The sequence below is a fragment of the Haliotis cracherodii genome, unplaced genomic scaffold, assembly GCF_022045235.1.
Source record: "Haliotis cracherodii isolate W230 unplaced genomic scaffold, xgHalCrac1.p SCAF_11, whole genome shotgun sequence".
NCBI classification, from domain to species: domain Eukaryota; kingdom Metazoa; phylum Mollusca; class Gastropoda; order Lepetellida; family Haliotidae; genus Haliotis; species Haliotis cracherodii.
In genome coordinates this window covers 4,655,119-4,676,198 of record NW_027266266.1, presented here as the reverse complement: position 1 = coordinate 4,676,198, position 21,080 = coordinate 4,655,119, and the positions used below count along the sequence as shown (strand labels likewise).

At 39.9% G+C, this 21,080-nt stretch overlaps 1 protein-coding gene across 1 annotated transcript; it reads left to right on the top strand.

Annotated features, from left to right (window-relative positions):
* The first annotated feature begins 1,313 nt into the window (after positions 1–1,313).
* Positions 1,314–20,763, top strand: LOC139456035 (uncharacterized). The gene is made up of 16 exons (XM_071237546.1): positions 1,314–1,527; positions 3,499–4,004; positions 4,471–4,582; positions 4,847–5,021; positions 7,973–8,033; positions 8,472–8,607; positions 9,555–9,743; positions 12,978–13,106; positions 14,504–14,577; positions 16,151–16,244; positions 17,389–17,450; positions 17,654–17,780; positions 18,418–18,551; positions 19,190–19,360; positions 19,932–20,054; positions 20,617–20,763. The coding sequence occupies exons 1-16, from the start codon at positions 1,314–1,316 to the stop codon at positions 20,761–20,763; spliced, it is 2,454 nt and encodes an 817-aa protein (XP_071093647.1).
* The last annotated feature ends 317 nt before the right edge of the window (positions 20,764–21,080 follow it).

Here is a 21,080-nt window from a genome sequence, read left to right as displayed (position 1 = left end):
CCCGACTACCAACAGCGTACATATGTCCCCCTACTTTCTGTGCCTACCCGACTACCAACAGCGTACATATGTCCCCCTACTTTCTGTGCCTACCCGACTACCAACAGCGTACATATGTCCCCCTACTAACTGTGCCTACCCGACTACCAACAGCGTACATATCTACCCCTACTGTCTGTGCCTACCTGACTACCAACAGCATACATATCTACCCCTACTTTATGTGCCTACCCGACTACCAACAGCGTACATATCTACCCCTACTTTCTATGTCTTCAGCAACCCATGCTTGCCGTAAAAGGTGACTACGCTTGTCGTAAAAGGCGACTAACGGGATCGGGTGGTCAGGCTCGCTGACTTGGTTGATGCATGTCATCGATCCCAATTGCGTCGATCGATGCTCATGATATTAATCACTGGACTGTCTGGTCCAGACTCAATTATTTACAGACCGCCGTCACACAGCTGGAATATTGCTGAGTGCGGCGTTAAACAACAAACAAACATAACTACCCCTTCTTTCTATGCCTACCCATCTACCCACTGCGTACATATCTGCCCCTTCTTTCTATGACTACCCATCTACCCACTGCGTACATATCTGCCCCTACTTTCTATGCCTACCCATCTACCCACTGCATACATATCTGCCCCTACTTTCTATTCCTACCTATCTACCCACTGCGTACATATCTGCCCCTACTTTCTATGCCTACCCATCTACCCACTGCGTACATATCTGCCCCTACTTTCTATGCCTACCCACCTACTAAATACCTACATATCTACCCCTACTTTCTATGACTACCCATCTACCTACTACATGCATACCTGCAATCTATTTACCTTCTTCTAACCGAGCTAACAACCTGGGATGTTTCTGAATACGACGTGATGCAACACATTATCAAACACATGTACATATCTTCTTACCTGAACGTGTTACCATATTGTCAATTGTCTAAAATCAATGTGCATGACTACCTTACCACGCCTGCACACATGTGTTGAGATATCAAATAATATACTTCAAATTAAAGGCGCCTGTCCCGTATTTTATCATTTACAATTACTGCATTGTCACAAGGCCCCTTGGAGAGTGTCTAATCAAAAAACCACCTGTTACTAAGCATCGTATAAAACATATGAAACGCGAGCTCTATATCTAAATTATAAACTCGCGAGACCGTTGTTAGGATTTGATACGGATACCATTTAAACAACGTTCGTACATTTATTCATAATTCCCACGTGTATAATACAACACCAGCCCGTATAATATATGTATAAACTGTAAATGTACTTCATGCAAGATGAATGGCAACACTGTTTCAGTGAACAGTACGGCTTACTCCAGTGTGCCAAACGTTGACGCCAACGGAGATATCAACGTTGAAACAACACCTGACGTTGACTTTAGAATACAGAGCCGGACATGGTATTCCTTACCTGCTTTCCGATTTGTAAATGTTGTTCAGACTATCCTGCTACTGGACGCCGTCGTGTCGATAGTGCTGTGGCTGACAGGTAAGTCATTTTATGACATAATGTCTAACATAATTGATGCAATGAACCAATACGAAAAAAAATTAACGACCTGATAATTATGCAAATGAGGTCACTAGCAGGAACTACTTTAAAGCTCAATCCATCGATGCAATGCCTTTTTTTATCCCCCCGTCATATAATGCGGAGGGATATAGCGATCAGCCAGTCTGCCTGTCCGTCCGTCTGTCCGTCTTTCCGGGGCAGAACTCGAAAACAATTCAGTGTATTTGATCGAAACTTAGCAAATCTATCAGTCACATACTGAACTGGCGCCTTTTGCTATTTAGGAATTTTAGAAATTTATACTTTTTACGTTTCCATGGCAACAAGTTGGACTTAGGTTTTGATATAGGGTGGGGTCACTTATGGAGTATAACAAATAAACTGAACGTGTTAAAATGGGCGGGGGATATAGATGACTTCGTTGACTATACGCTTTTTTAGTTATTGTTTCTTGTAATTTGTCAGCATAAAAAACCCCCACAGAAACACACTTGTTTTACTTTCCATTTCATATGGATGCGACCATGGTGGATCTTTTATGGGTAAACAATGTATGCTTCTTCAAGAACATTCAACTCTTGACTCATTACATACAGAATTGCACACTTACTTGTGGTTACTTTACAGACAGCTGCCGGGGGGATATGCCATCTTTCTGATGACTCTTCTTCTCAATCAACTATTGACTAACATTTCCATGCCAGGATAGTGGTTCCCATCTGAATCACCGTGTTTTAGTAAACAAACATTTGGCACTACATGATAAATTGGTCATTTCACTCCAACATATTATTTATACGCGGCTGCTGAGGCTACGCAATTGAGTTAACATACTTATTAAACGTCGAATATTGTAAGAATGACATAATATGATTACTACTCTTTTGTGTTTCCGTATTGTCAATATCATGCGTTTCCAAGTCAATATCATGTGTTTCCAAGTGAGCCAATTTCTAATATAAATTTAAGTTACTGAAACACTCTGGTCGGATATTCTCTACATCGGTATCTTTATCTGGTATAAGCAGTTTGCAGTGTGTGAGTTTGGTGTATCAGCGCTTTGAACAATATTTCAGTTATATCAAGGTAGTCCAGTAACTGGTGCCTTTAGACATTTAAATTGATAGTAAGTTTGACTTGTAAACTGTAGCATTGCAGGGTTATTCCCTCTTTATAAGCCTGTGTTAAGTATTTTGTAGTCCGATATGGAACAATTGTATTTTTTTCACTTTTCGGACAGCCGTAATTTATTTCTGTGTAAGATTTCACTTCAAAATTGTTAAATATATATTCCCCTGTCTTGATCCTATGAAGTTGATTATAAATAGCGTCATCATCAATGTTTAGATTTTGATTGATTCTTTTTTTTACTTTTTCGATTTTCGTTTGTATTGATGGCGGCCATCTCGGATTTGATCTATTTTGGGTGTTCCCCAAGTCAAATTTTGGTAAACTATTTTTTTTAAAGTAGACCTATCAAGGCAGTGGAATGCGATAAAAAACCTTTTCTGTCAATTTTGTTGAACCTTCATGAAAAATAAACCTTTATTTACCGGACTAAGGTGTGACAGTTTGATGTTGGAGGAAGCCCCCCCTCTATGATGCCGACCATAAGAATGAATTATAACCAGCAAGAATCAGTTAATGCTTTCAGGGGGCAATTCCCCAGATTTGTGGAAAGCATTGTTGCATCGCACAGAAGCAATGTTAAGTCAATGAATGTGAAGAAACCTAACCTCCAATACCACTTACACGCAATTGGGTGCATGTCATCGATATGAATTGAGTGGATTGATGCTAATGATATTAATCACTGGATTGTCTGGTCCAAACTCGATTATTTACAAACCGCCGTCATATGGCTGGGATATTGCTGGGTGTGGCGTTAAACAACAAACCAGCCAACCAACCAACATAAAAGCATCACTAATCGTTTCTCTCTTTCAGGTGGCAATTCCCTGTACTTTGTGGACAGCATTGTCCAGTTCCATCTGACGGAATCAGTGTTTGATTTGGCAGTACTCGGGGCATGTAAGGCAACTGTCATAGTGTCATTCTATCATTGTCTAGAGGAAACGATGTTCAAAAACATTCAACACCCACTGCAGCGTTCCTTCAAGAGAAATGCGCGAGTGTTTCACACATTGGTCGTGTTCCTCTCATTCGTGTTCCTGGCGTTCTCGGCCACCAAAGGGGGACTGGTGCTGTACTCCATCCTGCAAGACCCCTCCTACCCCGGGATGCACTCCACGTACTATGCCCTCGTGGTCAGCGCCGCCTGTTTCAGCCTCCTGGAGTTCTTTATGTGTCTATGGAGTTTTGTGGCGCTGCGGAAGCTGGAGTCTATCCGTGTCATCCACAGAGTCAACGCAAAGGGGGAGGAACTGGATGAAGAAGGGAAACCGATCGAGAAAGATGTTGATATTATCAGGTTGATAACCCTTGCTAAACCTGTGAGTATTATGAATGGCAACTACAAATTGCTCTTTAAGAAGGTTGAAGTACTATGAATATCTTGATGGTTTAACAAACCTTATGATATGAATATCTTACGTTGCTACTTTTCTCAAGTTTGTCCGAATCAGTGACATCCTGTAGGTTATGGTGATATTACTTGAATCCAAGTTGATAATAGTAATTGAATCCAAATACATTGTTAAGAAAACACATCCGAGAACTGATGGCGTTTTAGCGATTTGGTGAAACCCATCAGCAAGGACATTTTATCGACCGACCAAGAACTATAATAAGCCCAGGATTCATAACCATCGATCAGCGGATCCTTGAAACTAAGGGACACACTCTGTATAGCGAGTAATAGCACCTTTGGCCACTGGACCATCAACGTCCCGGATACAATACAGACTAGCGAAGGATACAATAGATGTGTGCTGTCTAACCTGTTGTTTTTCCATCTAGGAAAGCGGCCTCATTTGCTTTGGTCTCATAGGGCTTTTAGGGCAGAGTGTTGGATCCATCTTGTCCCCGATGTTCTTTGGTCGCATTGTAGATGCGGCACAACAAGACATGGGTAAGATTTTACTATCACACATGCGTACATACAATTGTCGTTTCTCATAGAGTCCTAGATGTCAGTTTCAGGAAAAATGTATAAAACCATTCTTACTGTTTCAGGGAATATTCAGACTCATAAAATGCTATTTCAGGGAGTATGTATAACAATGTGATCCTATTTAGTTAATGTGTAAAATGCCGGAAAATTAAAGCATTTTTCCTTATTCCTCTGGCGTTGTTGGTGTATAGTACATTCCTCACTGGATTGACTATTTCCCAGATGCCTTGGACCTGACCGTGGTGACTGTTCTGGGTATTTACATACTGGGTTCCATCTGCAGTATGGCCAAAGGATGTCTGTTCACACTAGCAGGACACAGACTGGTGGCCAGGCTGAGAATGAAACTGTTCGACGCCATCATCAGACAAGAGGTGGCTTTTTTCGACCAAAACCGGTACTTATGCACTTGAGCTTACATGTCTATGATGTAGTTCTGTAGGATGTAGTTCATTGATGTTCCCTGTCGGTCTGCATTACTCCTTGACGGTATGTATCGCAAAGTTCGAAAACGTTCTATATCCCATAGCTATCTGTTGTTCTGTATCGCACAGTTCTGTAATGTTCTGTTGTCCTGCATTATATCGTTCTCCGTGGTTCCTTATCACACAGTTCTTTGTGGTTCTTTAACACATAGTTATTTCTGGTTCTTTATCACATAGGTCTTTGTGGTTCCTTATCACACAGTTCTTTGTGGTTCTTTATCACATAGTTATTTCTGGTTTTTTATGACATAGTTCTTTGTGGTTCCTTATCACACAGTTCTTTGTGGTTCTTTATCACATAGTTATTTGTGGTTCCTTATCACACAGTTCTTTGTGGTTCTTTATCACATAGTTCTTTGTGGTTCTTTATCACATGGTTCTTTGTGGTCCTTCATCGCAAAGTTCTTTATGGTTCTTACCACATTGTTCTCTGTTGTTCCTTATGACATAGTTCTTTGTGGTTCTATATCACATTGTTATCTTTGTTTCTTTATCACATAGTTCTTTAAGATTTGTGGTTCTTTATCACATAGTTCTTTGTGTTTCTTTATCACATAGTTCTTTGTGGTTCCTTATCACATAGTTCTTTGTGGTTCCTTGCCACATAGTTCTTTTTGTTTCCTTATCACACAGTTCTCTGTGGTTCCTTATCACATAGTTCTTTGTCGTTCTTTATCACATAGTTCTCTGTGGTTCCTTATCACATAGTTCCTTGTGGTTCTTTTTCATATTGTTTTTTGTGGTTCTTTGCCACATAATTCTTTGTGGTTCTTTATCACATAGTTTTTTGTGGTTCTTTATCACATGGTTCTTTATAGTTCTTCATCACAAAGTTCTTTATGGTTCTTTATCACATTGTTCTCTGTTGTTCCTTATGACATAGTTCTTTGTGGCTCTATATCACATTGCTTTCTTTGTTTCTTTATCACATAGTTCTTTAAGATTTTTGTTTCTTTATCACATAGTTCTTTGTGTTTCTTTATCACATAGTTCTTTGTGGTTCCTTGCCACATAGTTCTTTTTGTTTCCTTATCACACAGTTCTCTGTGGTTCCTTATCACATAGTTCTTTGTCGTTCTTTATCACATACTGTAAACAGCTTTATTTCTGCGCCGTTAAAATATTGCGAATACCACGCTAAAGACAATACTGCGACGAGATATTTTTGCGAGTTGCCGTGTTGATATGACCCCTCGATTACCAAACAAAAGACAGCTTCTCTCTGAAGCTAGTTAATCTGAGTTGGCCGGAAAGTTGACCGGAAGGGATTGCGACCAATTATCAAATACAATAATTGACTCAACTCAGTGTCATGACTGTGAGTTTGAATGCAAACTATATAAGAAGACACTAATTGGTCTGTTTACACTGTCATTTGTGATGTATTGTGTGACCATTCTGCATTCATTTGTGTTTTTAACTTATTGAGTAACTTGTGGTTCTGGTTGATGATTTCAACATTTGATGACGTGTTGCAATGAATAAAGTATGTATGTATTATTTATACTTATTTTTGCGTTTTTAATTTTTGCGATTGAGTCTCGTTCGCAAAACTCGCAATAATAAAACGGTCGCAAAAAATTCCCTGTTTACAGTAGTTCTCTGTGGTTCCTTATCACATCGATCTTTGTCGTTCTTTTTCATATTGTTCGTTGTGGTTCTTTGCCACATAATTCTTTGTGGTTCTTTATCACATAGTTCTTTATGGTTCTTTATCACATTGTTCTCTGTAGTTCCTTATCAAACAGTTCTTTGTGGTTCTTTTTCACATAGTTCATTATGGTTCTTTATCACATTGTTCTCTGTGGTTCCTTATCACATAGTTCTTTGTGGTTCTTTATCACATAGTTCTTTGTGGTTCTTTATCACATAGTTCTTTGTGGTTCTTTATCACATTGTTCTTTATCACATAGTTCTTTGTGATTCTTATCACATAGTTCTTTGTGGGTCTTCATCACATAGTTCTTTATGTTTTTTTATCACATAGTTCTTTATGGTTCTTTATCACACAGTTCACTGTGGTTCTTTATTGCATAGTACTTTGTGGTTCTTTATCACATGGTTATCATTGGCTCTTGATGACATAGGTGTCTGTGGTTCTTTATTACATAGTTATCTGTGGTTGTTTATCACATAGGTATGTGTCGTTCTTTATCACATATTTCTTCATCGTTCTTTATCACATAGTTCTTTTTGGTTCTTTATCACACAGTTCTTTATGGTTCTTTATCACATAGTTCTTTATCGTTCTTTATCACATATTTCTTTGTGGTTCTTTATCACATAGTTCTTTGTGTTTTTTATCACATAGTTCTTTGTGGTTCTTTATCACATAGTTCTCTGTGGTTCTTTGTCACATAGTTCTTTGTGGTTCTTAAACACTAAGTTTTTTGTTGTTCTTTATCACATAGTTTTCTGTGGTTCTTTATCACATAGTTCTCGGTGGTTCTTTATCACCCAGTTCTTTGTTGTTCGTTATTACGGAGTTGTTTGTGGATCTTGTTTACATATTTCTCCATCGTTCTGCATTACGATGTTCTTTAAATTTCTGCATCTTATAGTTGTTGGTCATCCTATATCATACGTTCTACGTACTTTGTTATATTGATGTATATGTTCTGGGCCCACTTACACAAATCTTTTTTAGAACTAACATGATCGTAACTCCCATACTTAAACATAGGCTTACGGTAGTCTTAAAGCTAAGATCGCTTTTTGCAAGTGGACCCTGGTACTTGTGCGTTCTGGTTTCAGTTGCACTTGTAGTGTGTGCAGTGTGTCGACAGGTACATTCTCATGCATTCGCAAGTATCACATGTATTTGTATTTGTCGTCAATTCTCACCCAAATATTTCCCTTTCAGGACGGGAGAATTGTGTAACAGATTATCATCCGATACGCAGGTTGTCCAGAATTGCCTGACGGTAAGTCTGTTTTGCGTCGGTAATACATAACAGCTGTGTGTACACGATAGCGAATATGTATGTAGCGGTAAACGTAGTGCTTAGACAATTACCGCCATAATGAAGTGGTATAATGTACATACAACGGACAAGGTAAATAATTATTTATACATTGTTACGAGACTGAGCCACACTTTCGATATTCAACCAAACTGTTTACAAATCACAATTTGAACAAACTATGGGACAACATTTTATATATTGTAAATATTTAGCCTAGTGGTTAAAGCGTTCGCTCGTAACGCCGAAGACCTAGGTTCGATTCCCGACATGGGTACAATGTGTGAGGCCCATTTCTGGTGTACCCCGTCATGATATTGTTGGCATATTGCTAAAAGCGGCGTAAAACCATACTCTCTCACTCTTTATCATATTGAACTCTTGTTTATCAAATTTCAGGTTAACGTGGCCACGTTGGCAAAAAACAGTCTTCAGATCATAGGGTCATTGTCGTTGATGTTTTATCTCAAATCTTCCTTGACGGGGGTGCTGTTGGCTGTGATGCCTGTGGTATCTGTAGGCGCTGTTCATTACGGTGAGTCGACAACACAACGTAGCGGCAGCAGTGCAGCGTTTTCCCAAGCCTTCACATCTTTTGCAGTAACATATCATTATTCTTTTGGGGGTGCGTTTTTCGTGACTACAGTTGTATGAATGAATGAATGATTGATTGAATGAATGAATGAATGAATGAATGAATGAATGAATGAATGAATGAATGAATGAATGAATGATTTGAATGAATGAATGAATGAATGAATGAATGAATGAATGAATGAATGAATGATGTTTATTCTCGTAAATCACGGCAGTGATACAGAGATGTTATTGGATACAGGAATTAGATACAATAGGAGAAAACATATCAGCGGAACATTTCCATACATGATCTTATATAACTCGCCAGTTTTATTGGAATTGGCTTATAAGTAATGGACATCAAATGAGAGAATTTTACGGCAGAAGGATACATACAGTATAGTATTGAGGCAAAAACTTGTTTCTAATTTCTGAGAGTGTTGGACATTCTAATAAAAAGTGCATTTCATTACATATCAAATTTTTACACAATGTACATTTTCTTTCCTCTCTTACAATATTATACCATCTTCCTGTTTCAATGGGTAATCTATGATTTGCTGTTCTAAAACGAGCAAGAGAGATGCGTAAGGTGATTGGTAGTTCTTGTTGCGGGCGGTGGGAAGCCTAGTGGCTAAAGTGTTTGCTCGTCACACTGAAGGCCAGGTTTTGAAACCCCAGATGGGTACACTACGTGTAGCCTTTTTCTAGTGTCGCAAGAAATCCCGAGCGCGTGCGTGCGTGCGACATATTCAAAGATGAACTTACAAATGCGAGTTCGAAAATACTGTTACCTAAAATGTCAGTTGATTTACGCGGCACTTAGCAATATTGATTGCGGCCTGAAAATCATCGAGTCTAGACAATACCATTTTGAGTCATTTACGGACTATGTGTCTACAGGTAAATACATGAAGAAATGTAGGCGGTTGTTCCAAGACCACCTGGGGGAAGCTGGAAGCCAGGCTGAGGAAACCCTCTCCAGCATCAGAACTGTTCGGATGTTCTCCGCAGAGGAGAAAGCAAGAGATGAATATAAACATTACATCGATCAAAGTTACTGCATTGGAAAGAAAATCGCTGTCGTGGAAGGTAGGTACTTGTATTACATAAACCTGGGCCCATTAGCGCAAATAAACACCCAGGAAGTATACACCCATATGTGCTGGTGGCTAAAAATGAAACAAATGGTCATTTGATGGTGATGTATTTGATACGGGAGTCAAAGATGTGTTTTTGACATAAAGTTCGACAGTGTTTATGCGACTGTCTCAACCTAGAATGAGAAGTTTTGTGATATTTTGGTCCAATCCAAATTTCAAGTTAATTTTTCGTTTGTCAGGCAGTGTATTGTAAGTGTTTGTTTCTGTGTAGGAATGATAGCAGTCTCAGGAATAACTATTGTAAGTAAATGTTACTAGCCGAGACTAAGAGGCTCAAGTTAGATGAACTCTCGAGTAGGTACAATGCATGTACTCGAGATTTCATCGACCTTGAACCTCAAGGTCAAGGTTAGCGACTATTTCACACACTGTAGACAGGAAAAAAACGTTCACGTTTCATCTGTTTGTACACCTTGCAAATGAATACCTTGGGACGTTTGTAAGCGGGTGACTAACGATATGAACTCCTGTGACAAACAATAGAACTAATGTGCTCCACTGTTTAACTATAAGAGTTTCATGTCCTTGTTTGGACATGTATTGTGTCTCCGTTGCTGTTCTGGAATGGCTATACCAGTTGGCGGCGTACTACTAATCAAACGTAAGAAACTTCACGACCTGACAAGCCGCAGATCTGCATCAATCGTGCAGTCGATAAGGACAACAGGGGTGGAACGTGTTCTCGGTGGAATTTCGGTTCTGTGTTCCCTGTTCAATGGAAATGAAATCTTCCGTTGCACGCGGAATGCCCACATTCCCCAAATGAGCTATAAACTCAGATATTTCCCATGTTTGTTCAGCAGTAATTACTGGAGAAGGTATCTGTTGACATATGATACGGTTAGGTGGCTTCGTGGTTAAAGCGTTCGCTCATCACGCAGAAGACCGGGGTTCGATAACAAAAACAATCTTGGAGGCTTACTTTTCTCCGAAATTGTGCTCAAATGGTTTCCCAAAGTACACACACTGCTCATGCATTACAAGAAAGAAAACTATTGCCAAATTGTAGAGTTTCATTGCATTAAGTAATCTAAAAATCGACACGATCAGTATTCATTACTGAACACAAGTTCTGCCATAACCAGGTGGCACATGGTCCTGTATCCAGCGCAAAGGCCACAACAAGGCGAAGTTCCGACACGTCGGTCATGGTGTGAACATGGATGGGTGACCGTATTTGGCAGCTTGACTCCTGAGAGTGTGTTTTGGGCCTGACCTTCAGTGAAACACATGCTACATGTGGTATCTCTTTCTGCAATAGATTTTGTTCGACATATACCTCTCTTCACTCATTAGGATGAGATGGTAACGATAACTTTCTAGCGCATCACAAGGCAGCTTGGCTGCTGACAATGAAATTCGTGTCCACAGTGAGCCACTGAGCGGGTTAATAGTACAGCTTTCAGCATGCTTCAGGGTGTGCATTTAACGCATTATCATCATCATCAATCATCATCATCATCATCATTATTATTTACAGATTAAAATAAAACATGCAGCAAAGAGGGTTCGGGTGATCCTGGCAGTCAAGTTGGTTAGGCTCATCATCAGCTCAGGGCCCTTGCCCCCTCTACACGAAGCTCAGACAGCGAATGGGACTTCTCCCAGGAAGCGCTGCCTAGTCAAACCCACCCAGAACTTTTCGTAGAATGTGAAGACTCCCCGACACTGCAGCCTTCTGCATTACCCAGGTTGTCAGAAGGGCTGTATTTCTGGTAGCAAACCCGGGTACTCTCCCGATGTCAGTCAACAGATTGGGAGGTAACAAACCTAAGGCACCAAATACAATGGGGAGTCGGACAACTTGGTTCTTGGGATGCACGCGTGACATTTCTAAAGCGAGGTCTGCATATTTGCCATGTTTTTCCTCAATCTTGTCAATCACATTTGTGTCAAAAGGGACAGAAAATTCAATAATATATATGATTTCATTGGATTTAACAAAAAGGACCAGACCAGGTTTGTTGGCCTGGACACGTTTGAAGCTGTTTATGGGCCTATTCCAAAGAATTTTGTATTTATCATTTCCATGACGCCTACTACATATTCTGGGTCGTACCTTGGATGGACCTGTGTCAAAACCACAAGCATGACGAAGACGGTAATAAAATGATCGAGCTACACCATCATGTCGCCTAAGTTACTGTGTTTCTGCTAAAGCTGGGCATCCGCTGACAAGAACCATAAAAAAACCTAACATTTACATTGAGATTATATCCCACATCCTTGTTTTCATGAGTCTTGACATGCTTAACAAGAAGATCTGACAAATAAATGTGTGCAAAGATGCACACAAAACGAAGAGCCCCAACGTTAATCAAACCACGCCCTCAGATAATGATTGGTAAATTTAAACGATTGAGGGAAGAGCGAGGGTGTTCGGATCTATTGTCTGACATGATTCTTCGTGTGAGGGTGTCAATACCCTTAAAATCTTGTTTCGTCCAATCAACAACACCAAAAGAATACGAAAGGACGGATACAGCATAAGTATTTGACTTTATTGCGAGCGTTCAGCTCTGAACTCCAGATTTTATTAAGAGTACCTTATACATTTGTATTCCGCCCGAAGTTTTTCCTTGATATGGGCATTCTGGAGTTTGTCCCTAATCTGCATTCCTAAGTACGTAAAGGTCTGACCTTCCACAAGATGGTCCATAACTCCTCCTCCAAGTAAGCTGACTTCTTCTTCTTCTTCTTATTATTATTATTATTATTACTATTGTTGTTGTTGTTTAAAAAAAATATTGTGTGAGTCATACTTATTTGAATATTGGTTCTCAAACAGTGTGGCGCTGTAGATTAGTGATATCCAGAATCGGGGAAGGAGTTCTGGGATGGTGGTGTAATACTTGTTGTCTGTGATGCAGGGCAGGGGGGGGGGGGGGGGGGGTACATGGGCGTTGTGGGTATGGCTGTACAGGGAGGAGTTGTGGGATGGTGGTGTAATACTTGTTGTCTGTGATGCAGGGCGGGGGGGGGGGGGGGGGGGGGGGTACATGGGCGTTGTGGGTATGGCTGTACAGGATGGAGTTCTAGGATGGTGGAGTAACACTTGTTGTCTGTGATGCAGGTGGGTACATGGGCGTTGTGGGTATGGCTGTACAGGTGTACAGGGTGGAGTTGTGGGATGGTGGTGTAACACTTGTTGTCTGTGATGCAGGGGGATACATGGGCGTTGTGGGTATGGCTGTTCAGGGAGGAGTTCTCCTGGTTCTGTGGTACGGGGGCAAGCTGCTCCACGACAACACTCTGGACCCCTCAACCGGTATCAGCGCAGGAGTACTTGCCTGTGAGTATTACACGTGTATATAATCCTAACAAAACATCACCCTTGAGAAATCACTTAGTCTACATTGAGTCTTAAGCGATGACTTGCAATATCAATGTAATTACTAAGCTAATGGATATTTAAGAAAAAGACGCAACACATTTATGCAATTGACATATGTGTCAGTGAGATACAATTAATAATGTGATACTACAAGGTGTGCCCTCTGTTAGAATCGAACTATGTTATATATATATATATATATACAGGTGAGGTGAGCTAAAATGGAGTTTAACGTCGCGTTCAAGGTTATTGCCATCACATAAAGACGTTAGCGTGTATGGCTGCTTGTACTAGTCCAGACTTATGCCGGCTTTATAGTGCTAGCCCAATGAAATACCATGCGGCAGTTTTAACATGGGTACCCAAATCAGACTCAGAATATTGACTGAGCCAAGACCTCCTTTCACCCCCTTAATGCCGAACGCCAGACAGGGTTACAAGAAGCACCATCTATTGACATCTTTTGGTATCATGGGGCCGGGAATCGAACCACTGATCTTCCGCTCTCTGTGCAGACGCTCTACCCTCTACACCACGGAGTATACGTTACAACGTATGCTCTCAAAATACTAAGAATGTTTTTCCTTACACGCAGGACCCACTGCTGGGTAATGTTATGACTTTTCGTGACATCCAACACGTGTGTTATGGTAACTTGTTAAGCATTTTGTTAATAATCAAAATATAAAACTCACTGACTTAAAACATGGCAATAAAAATACTTTCAATACTAACATTTTCTATGCAGGTATATCTAATGTATATTTCATAATGCTTAAAATGTTAATTAAATTTGAAACAGAACGCGTCAAAGTCATAACCGCAGTGACCCGTGACGATCCGGGGTAGAATAGGTCTTCAGCAACCTATGCTTATCGTAAAATGAGACTATGCTTGTCGTAATAGGCGACTAAAGGGATCGAATGGTCAGGCTCGCATGTCATCGTATCCCAATTGCGTAGATCGATGCTCATGATGTCAATCACTGGATTGTCTGGTCCAGACTCGATTATTTACAGATCGCCGTCATATAGCCGGAATATTGCTGATCGCGGCGTTAAACAACAAACACACATAGGCGCAGTTACTAAGGCATACGTCTTAATAAGAGCGACGTAACCCTTTCCATAATCATAAGCATAGTACGTATATCCGGAGTGCAGAAGGTCGGTGGTTCGCTCTCTTGTCGCGGCATACCATAAAACATGAAAAATGGTATTTGTTGTTTCCCTGCAAGACGCTCAGCAGATAAAACATGGGGATAAAACAATAACTAGCCGGCTCGGAGTCACACATCAGTCCGAAAGCTGTCACTACAACGTGTGAAAAGTGAACATGATTTCTTGATCTTACAGCCTTCCTCATGTACACCCTGTCAGTGTCCATGTGTTTTGGTGTACTCTCCAGTGTGCTGGGAAACTTCATGCAGGTCTGATTAACTTCAGTGGCATTTAGAAGTTGGTGTGATGAAGAAAGACAAGTTCTATGGATGAACAACTTCAAGTGATGGATAGTGCTGAACAACATAGGTATATATACTTATTAACATCAATGTTTATACCAGCTCTCTGTGTCCATCAATCAATTTACTGTATAAACATTGATGTTAATAAGTATATATATATATACCTTTGTCGTTCAGCACTATCCATCACTTGCTTGATAAAGGTGTTAAGATCTACACCGAAACGTCGCAATATTTGCAATAAAGAAGTTGTTCATCATAGAACTTGTCTTTCTTCTAGGTCTGCTTAAGCAACAGTTTCTTGTGAATGTCTTGCAGTGAATATATTCCGCGTATCCTTCATTTTCACAAATATCAACGAGCACTTATGCAACAATAATCCATTTTGTAGGCTTTGGGAATTTATATTTGAAACTGTTCCTCTTTGTACCAATGTACTTTTGTTTAAACAGGTAAGGCCATAGTTTGCTCTTGTCCTCATAAAATAATGAAGTGTTATTGCTAAGTTCTGAGGCTCACTGAGAAAGACATGACATAAAAACATTAAAATGATTTATGTTTCAACATAATCCCATGACGGGAGAACACATCTTTTCTCAGCTTTCCACATCCCTTAGACTTAATTTCATCATGCAATATGGTCAAGGGTGCATCATTATATGCTTCGTATATTGTCTGCACTTTTGAAAGATAGACCACCACGCCGATACACTCGGCATCCCAGAGCGCGGAGACCATTTTCAGCTTTCTTTGGTAGTGCAGATGTCAAATGCTTCCACTGTTTTGATTGGTGTTTGATCTGTAAGTTGTGAACCCAGGTATTATTCACAGTATCAAGTTGTTGCAAGAACATTTCTGGTTCAGCTTCAAACAGAGTTCGATTATCAGGAGGCACGCCTGGAGCGTTGTTGATCGGATATCAGAAGCTTTGCAACCAAGCGATCTGATACGTTCCTTTTTGCCAAGGTTTCTGTGGTAATGGAATTACACCCCCTGGGGAATAGCTATATTTTATTCCCTGGTCAATCATCACCATATCGTGGGTTCTCTGGATCATTTCCTGGTGTTGCTGACATTACAGGAAACCAGGAAGGGGGTTCTACCTGCTGAGAGTAAACTCTGCTGCCTACCTCTTTGTGTTTGCTTCATTTTCAAGAGGTAATAGGTCCCTGCTTATTTTCATGACTTGTCATTATAAAACAATTTGCTCAGATGACTCAAGTCTTTGTGGATATGCGTCAATGTAATGTAATCGCCAACACAAAAATATTACTCTTTCGTTTTTCGTGCTATTTAAGGCTCAGAACTTATCAGTCAACCCTCGTATGTTTGATTATGTCTAATATACATTCGATATTCAATACTTTCTTTCAATTTTTTATCTTCGTCACGAAAGCATATAATGCACTTATAACAATGATAGTTGATATATGGATCTTAGCTGGTATGCCATTTTCAACTTTCTAAATTTTGACTTTGCCAATTATCCAAACCCACGTGAGCACCTAGGCCAAATATTACTGTCTTTTCATGACAGGCTGTTGGTGCTTCTGGTAGAATTTTCACCTTAATGGACAGGCTTCCGGAAATCGACACTGAAGTGGGGCTCGCACCTATCACATTTGAAGGTGGTGAGTATGCTTACTTTAGAGAATAATACACACCTTCAGTGATATATTCAATCCATAATCACACTTGATTGTCTGATTTGTTTACAAGCCACCATCGCATGGCAAGAGTACTGCCGTGCAGGATCAGACAACAAATACTTACTTTTTTATGGCAAATTATTTGAATTGCGGTGCTACCGGTGGGGAAGGATATGTTTGCCCTTTTCGCGAGCACATGGTGTCATCACTGATTTTCAGTGGCCCAATGATATAGTTTTCACGTCTATTTTGCCCTTTACGCCAAATGTGTTTCGGCAGGTAATCTGGACTGGTTAGTCTCTTGGATTACCAACTTATATTCACTGATGATGGGAATAACAGTTTTAATGTCCGGTCAACCTCGTCAGATTAGAAACTAGATCTTCAGGAGAGTACTCTTTGGAGCGTTTTTATATTGTTATAGGAACATAACTGCGAACAGTGCTGTCCACATTAACCAGCTTCACTGTTCGTGATAAGTAGTGAGTGAGTGAGTTGGGTTTAACGCCGCTTTTAACAGTATTCCAGTTATATCAGGGCGTGTCAGCTTAATGTGGGAGGAAAGCCCGAAGTGATGCAGGTCTCAGACGTTTACCACTTCGGTGAAACCCACGAGCACGGGTATGATGTGTTCGTGATAAGTAACCTTTACCGCTTCCTGGTACTGCACATGTATCCATCAGCTCCAGCCATTTCACAACTTTTGAGATACAATCGAGCATGCTCTTTCTACCAAGACTCCTTGCTCAGAAGCTGTTTGATCAAGGTTACAACATTCAGTGCCTCAGTAAAGATTTCAATTCTTTTTATGGTAGACATGTGGAGGATAATAAAGTTTCCAAATGTATTTATTTGACTCATCACTGACAAACATTATGTTCTCTACTTTTATTTTACCATAAGTTCCCGTGTTTTATCAGATGAACAATTGACTAGTATTTACATTTGTTTGTGACGGTTGCCACAAGTGGGGCAGGATACCACTACACGTTTCTCAAACACCTGGTATCATGACTATTTGATAGGGATTCATAGACACATGATATAGTCGGGATTGTACAATCGAGTCCGCCTTTCGTAGCAATTTCTTATGACTAGGAAAGGATTTTGTCTCTTTCTTTTGCAGAGATAGAGTTCAAGAATGTAGACTTCAGTTACCCGAACAGACCAGACGCCAAAGTCCTGAAGGTAAGCAGACAAATCCTAAAGGCAGAGATGACGATATCAACTATGGCTGAACAACGAAAACGACAGTTTAATTCATAAATAGTGATTATCAAGAATGACCATTTTTGTCAATGATATTCAATAAATATTAAAAACGACAATTACAGAGTAACGCAAAAGAGAATAATTTGCAGCAATTGATTTATTAAATGTTATTTTTTCAGGATTTATCCTTCAGTGTCTGTCCTGGGCAGATGGTTGCATTAGTTGGTCCTTCTGGGGGAGGGAAGTCCACAATCGTCACAATGATTGAGCGTTTCTACGACCCGCAGAAAGGGGCGATATTCTTAGGTTAGATATAGATCACGCATGATTGTTTCAAAACATGTTTTATCATCTTTTTGTTTGACTCAATGGATGTTCATTCCTGTCTGGAGTTTATTTGAGTATCTAACTCGTATTTTCAACACATGAAGTTTGCCAATTGTTTTATAGTGATTCATAAACACATGCTCGTGATTCAATCGGAATCATATAATCGACTTGTGGCAAAGGAAAGCGTTTTGTCGCTTTTATTATACATCTCTGTTTCAATAAAACATTTTTTAGTAATATGGCCTTTGACATTCAACGTTTCCCTTATTGGAAATAACATGTAGTAGGTTTACCATTGCATATAGGACGTAAATTGACTGGTATTTTACCAATACAACCAATGCCAGTCAAGGGCAAAATGAAACAACAATTTTAATGTAACATAATTGTAAAATAATTAAATAACTTAAACGTATAGTTTACATTCACAACATTTCATAAATTGCATCTATACTCACCCAAAACGTCACCGAATTTGCAGATCATATTTCTCCATCCGCAGCCAATTTATATGTATGAACTCTTGAGAAACAATAACACCGTGCAAATGGTTAACTGTTATACCACTTGTCGGGCACTGTTGATGTTAAATCGTTGTAAAAACTATGTACAGGGGGGCATGATCTGAAGACACTTGACCCTTCCTGGTTTCGTCGCAAGATCGCAATGGTGAGCCAAGAGCCAACGTTGTTTGCTTGCTCCATCAGAGACAACATCACCTACGGTAGACTAGCGTCAGACAAGGAAGTAAGTAATATACGTGTATGTAATTACATTATTTAACTACAAAATCATGCCCATCAGCAATGTCAGATTTACAGTCTTTTTCTATCGCAACCATGATGGAATGATATAAATACTCATAACAAATCTTCTGGGATTTTCTCGAAAATAAGTATTGTCCTCTAAAATTCTTGAAAAGCATAATTATGCTTCAGACTGTGAAAAAAGAAGATTGCCTTCTACAAAAATACATTCAGGCTCATAGTTTTAGGTTTTGTAGCTGTAGCAGCCCATTAAAACCAAAAACCAAACCAAACCAAAAAAGCAATAACGACAAAAACAAAACAAAACACATAATTATTATAAAAAGAAACATGTATATAAAACGGTCGGTCCCTTACCGGGGATCCCCTCGAGGTCCAGCCAAGTGCATTTGGCAGACATCACCAGGTGATAATATGTGTGCCACATGTTTGCAGACCAATTGTATCATTGTGTGTCTACGACATGCATTCTGTAACACATGCTGCTGATTCTGTAACAAACACATAATCTAAAAATTAAAAGTCCGTGATACTCATATTTGGTATAATATTTATTTTGAGAGAAAATCAGATGTTCCTAATTGTTTCAACAATACCCTTCAACTGCTTCTCGAACAGGTGATGGAGGCGGCCAAACAAGCCAATGCACATAACTTCATCATGACGTTTGATGATGGGTACGACACCTTGGTTGGGGAGAGAGGTATGAGCCTGTCAGGGGGGCAGAAACAGAGGATAGCCATCGCCAGAGCCCTCATCATGGACCCGGTCATCCTGCTGCTGGACGAGGTGGGGAAAACGGACTGACAACAAATATCATTACTATCTGATAGTGATTCATAAACACATGCGCATGATCGGAATGGTGCAATCGACACTGTTTTATGCAAAGATTTCTATTGGATAAGGAAAGGGTTTTGTCGCTTTATTTATATTCAATTAAAAGTATCACCATAAGCATAGGACCATTATCTTGTGTTTCAGCAATGTTGCCTTCTTACTTTTTAAGTCTACATAATTTTGAGTTCACTTCACACTAGTGAGTAAGTATGGTTTTATGACTTGTATCGCAATAGTCCATTTACGTCACGACGGGGGACACCAAGAGCTTAGCACGTGTGGGGAATCGAACCCAGGACGTCAGCGTGGCGAGCGAACACCTTCATCGCCGCCTCCTCCGCTGGAAGCAAGCCCTCCATGATATAATCACGTACAGATAGCAGTGATAGTGAACTTACATAGCCTACGCATATGCATATTCACATTAATGTATTAATGTCTCACTATCGTACGCACGTATGCCCATAAGGCCTCGCCATAACCACCCAAGTCTAATCACTCCTCGGGACATTCCTTCCAGGCCACCAGTGCTCTAGATGCAGAGAGTGAACACTTGGTCCAGGAGGCTATAGACCGCGCCATGAAGGGAAGAACAGTCATCGTCATCGCCCACAGACTCTCAACTGTTCAAAATGCACATAAGGTAAAAGCAAAAATACCACTCAACAGTTAAATGGGAAATTTCCATTTGTCAATGATACTGATTACGCAACATATTTATGCATAAGTGGTACGACATATCCTGTTATAAGTCCACCAATGTATTTTTCTGTAAATGACAGAGAAGCTAGTGTGGTCTGTGTTTCACGAATATATATCCTGGCTCGATGTATGAGACTTAAAAGGATGCCAAGGGAATGGGAGGGAAAATCCTTACCACAGAAGTCTCAGTTTAAGCACAAATATGCTGAGTAAATGCCTATCCGTTTTGTGAATAAGGATTCCCCACTCGACGGCGGCGCAGTTGATTAAAACAATTCAACCTGTGCATCTTACTGGAGCCACACAGTACAAGCATCCAAAGTAATATGATTGTAACTTTTCATTTTTTATCGATGGCATTAGGTATTCTGTCCTTCATAGTACGTGATAAGACCAGGAAACGTAAAATGAATATTATTGTTGCCATGTTGGGGTTAGCCATGCTTGTTTCAGGAACACCATGTCACTACACTTTAATCTCCGATTCTTTATTCTGTTCCAAGGTGATGGTGATTGACCAAGGGCATATCGCCGAACACGGAACCCACTTAGAACTCATGCTAAAAAATGGTGTATATAAACGTCTAGTATTACGTCAGCTTATGGCGTCGGACAATAAAAGTGAGATACTTCGGGAACACAATATGTGAGGGCGATTCTCAAACGGAATAGACAAAGAATATAGTCATCATATTGCACCAGTCAACAGGATATTACTTGAGCGTGTGTCAAAACGTGCTTCGTATGTAATAATACATTATGAATATAAAATGTAGACACGACTACAGCGACTGTAAAACAGTCTCTGACATGTTGATAATAATTCATGAACGTATAGTCTATACCATCTAAGTGTATGGATGTTTTCAAGTGTACATATCTCATTTAATATATCATGTACAATAACCAAAATAAATTTGTTTCATGAATTATGTTTTAAAGGTTTGTTATTGAAACACACTAAAAC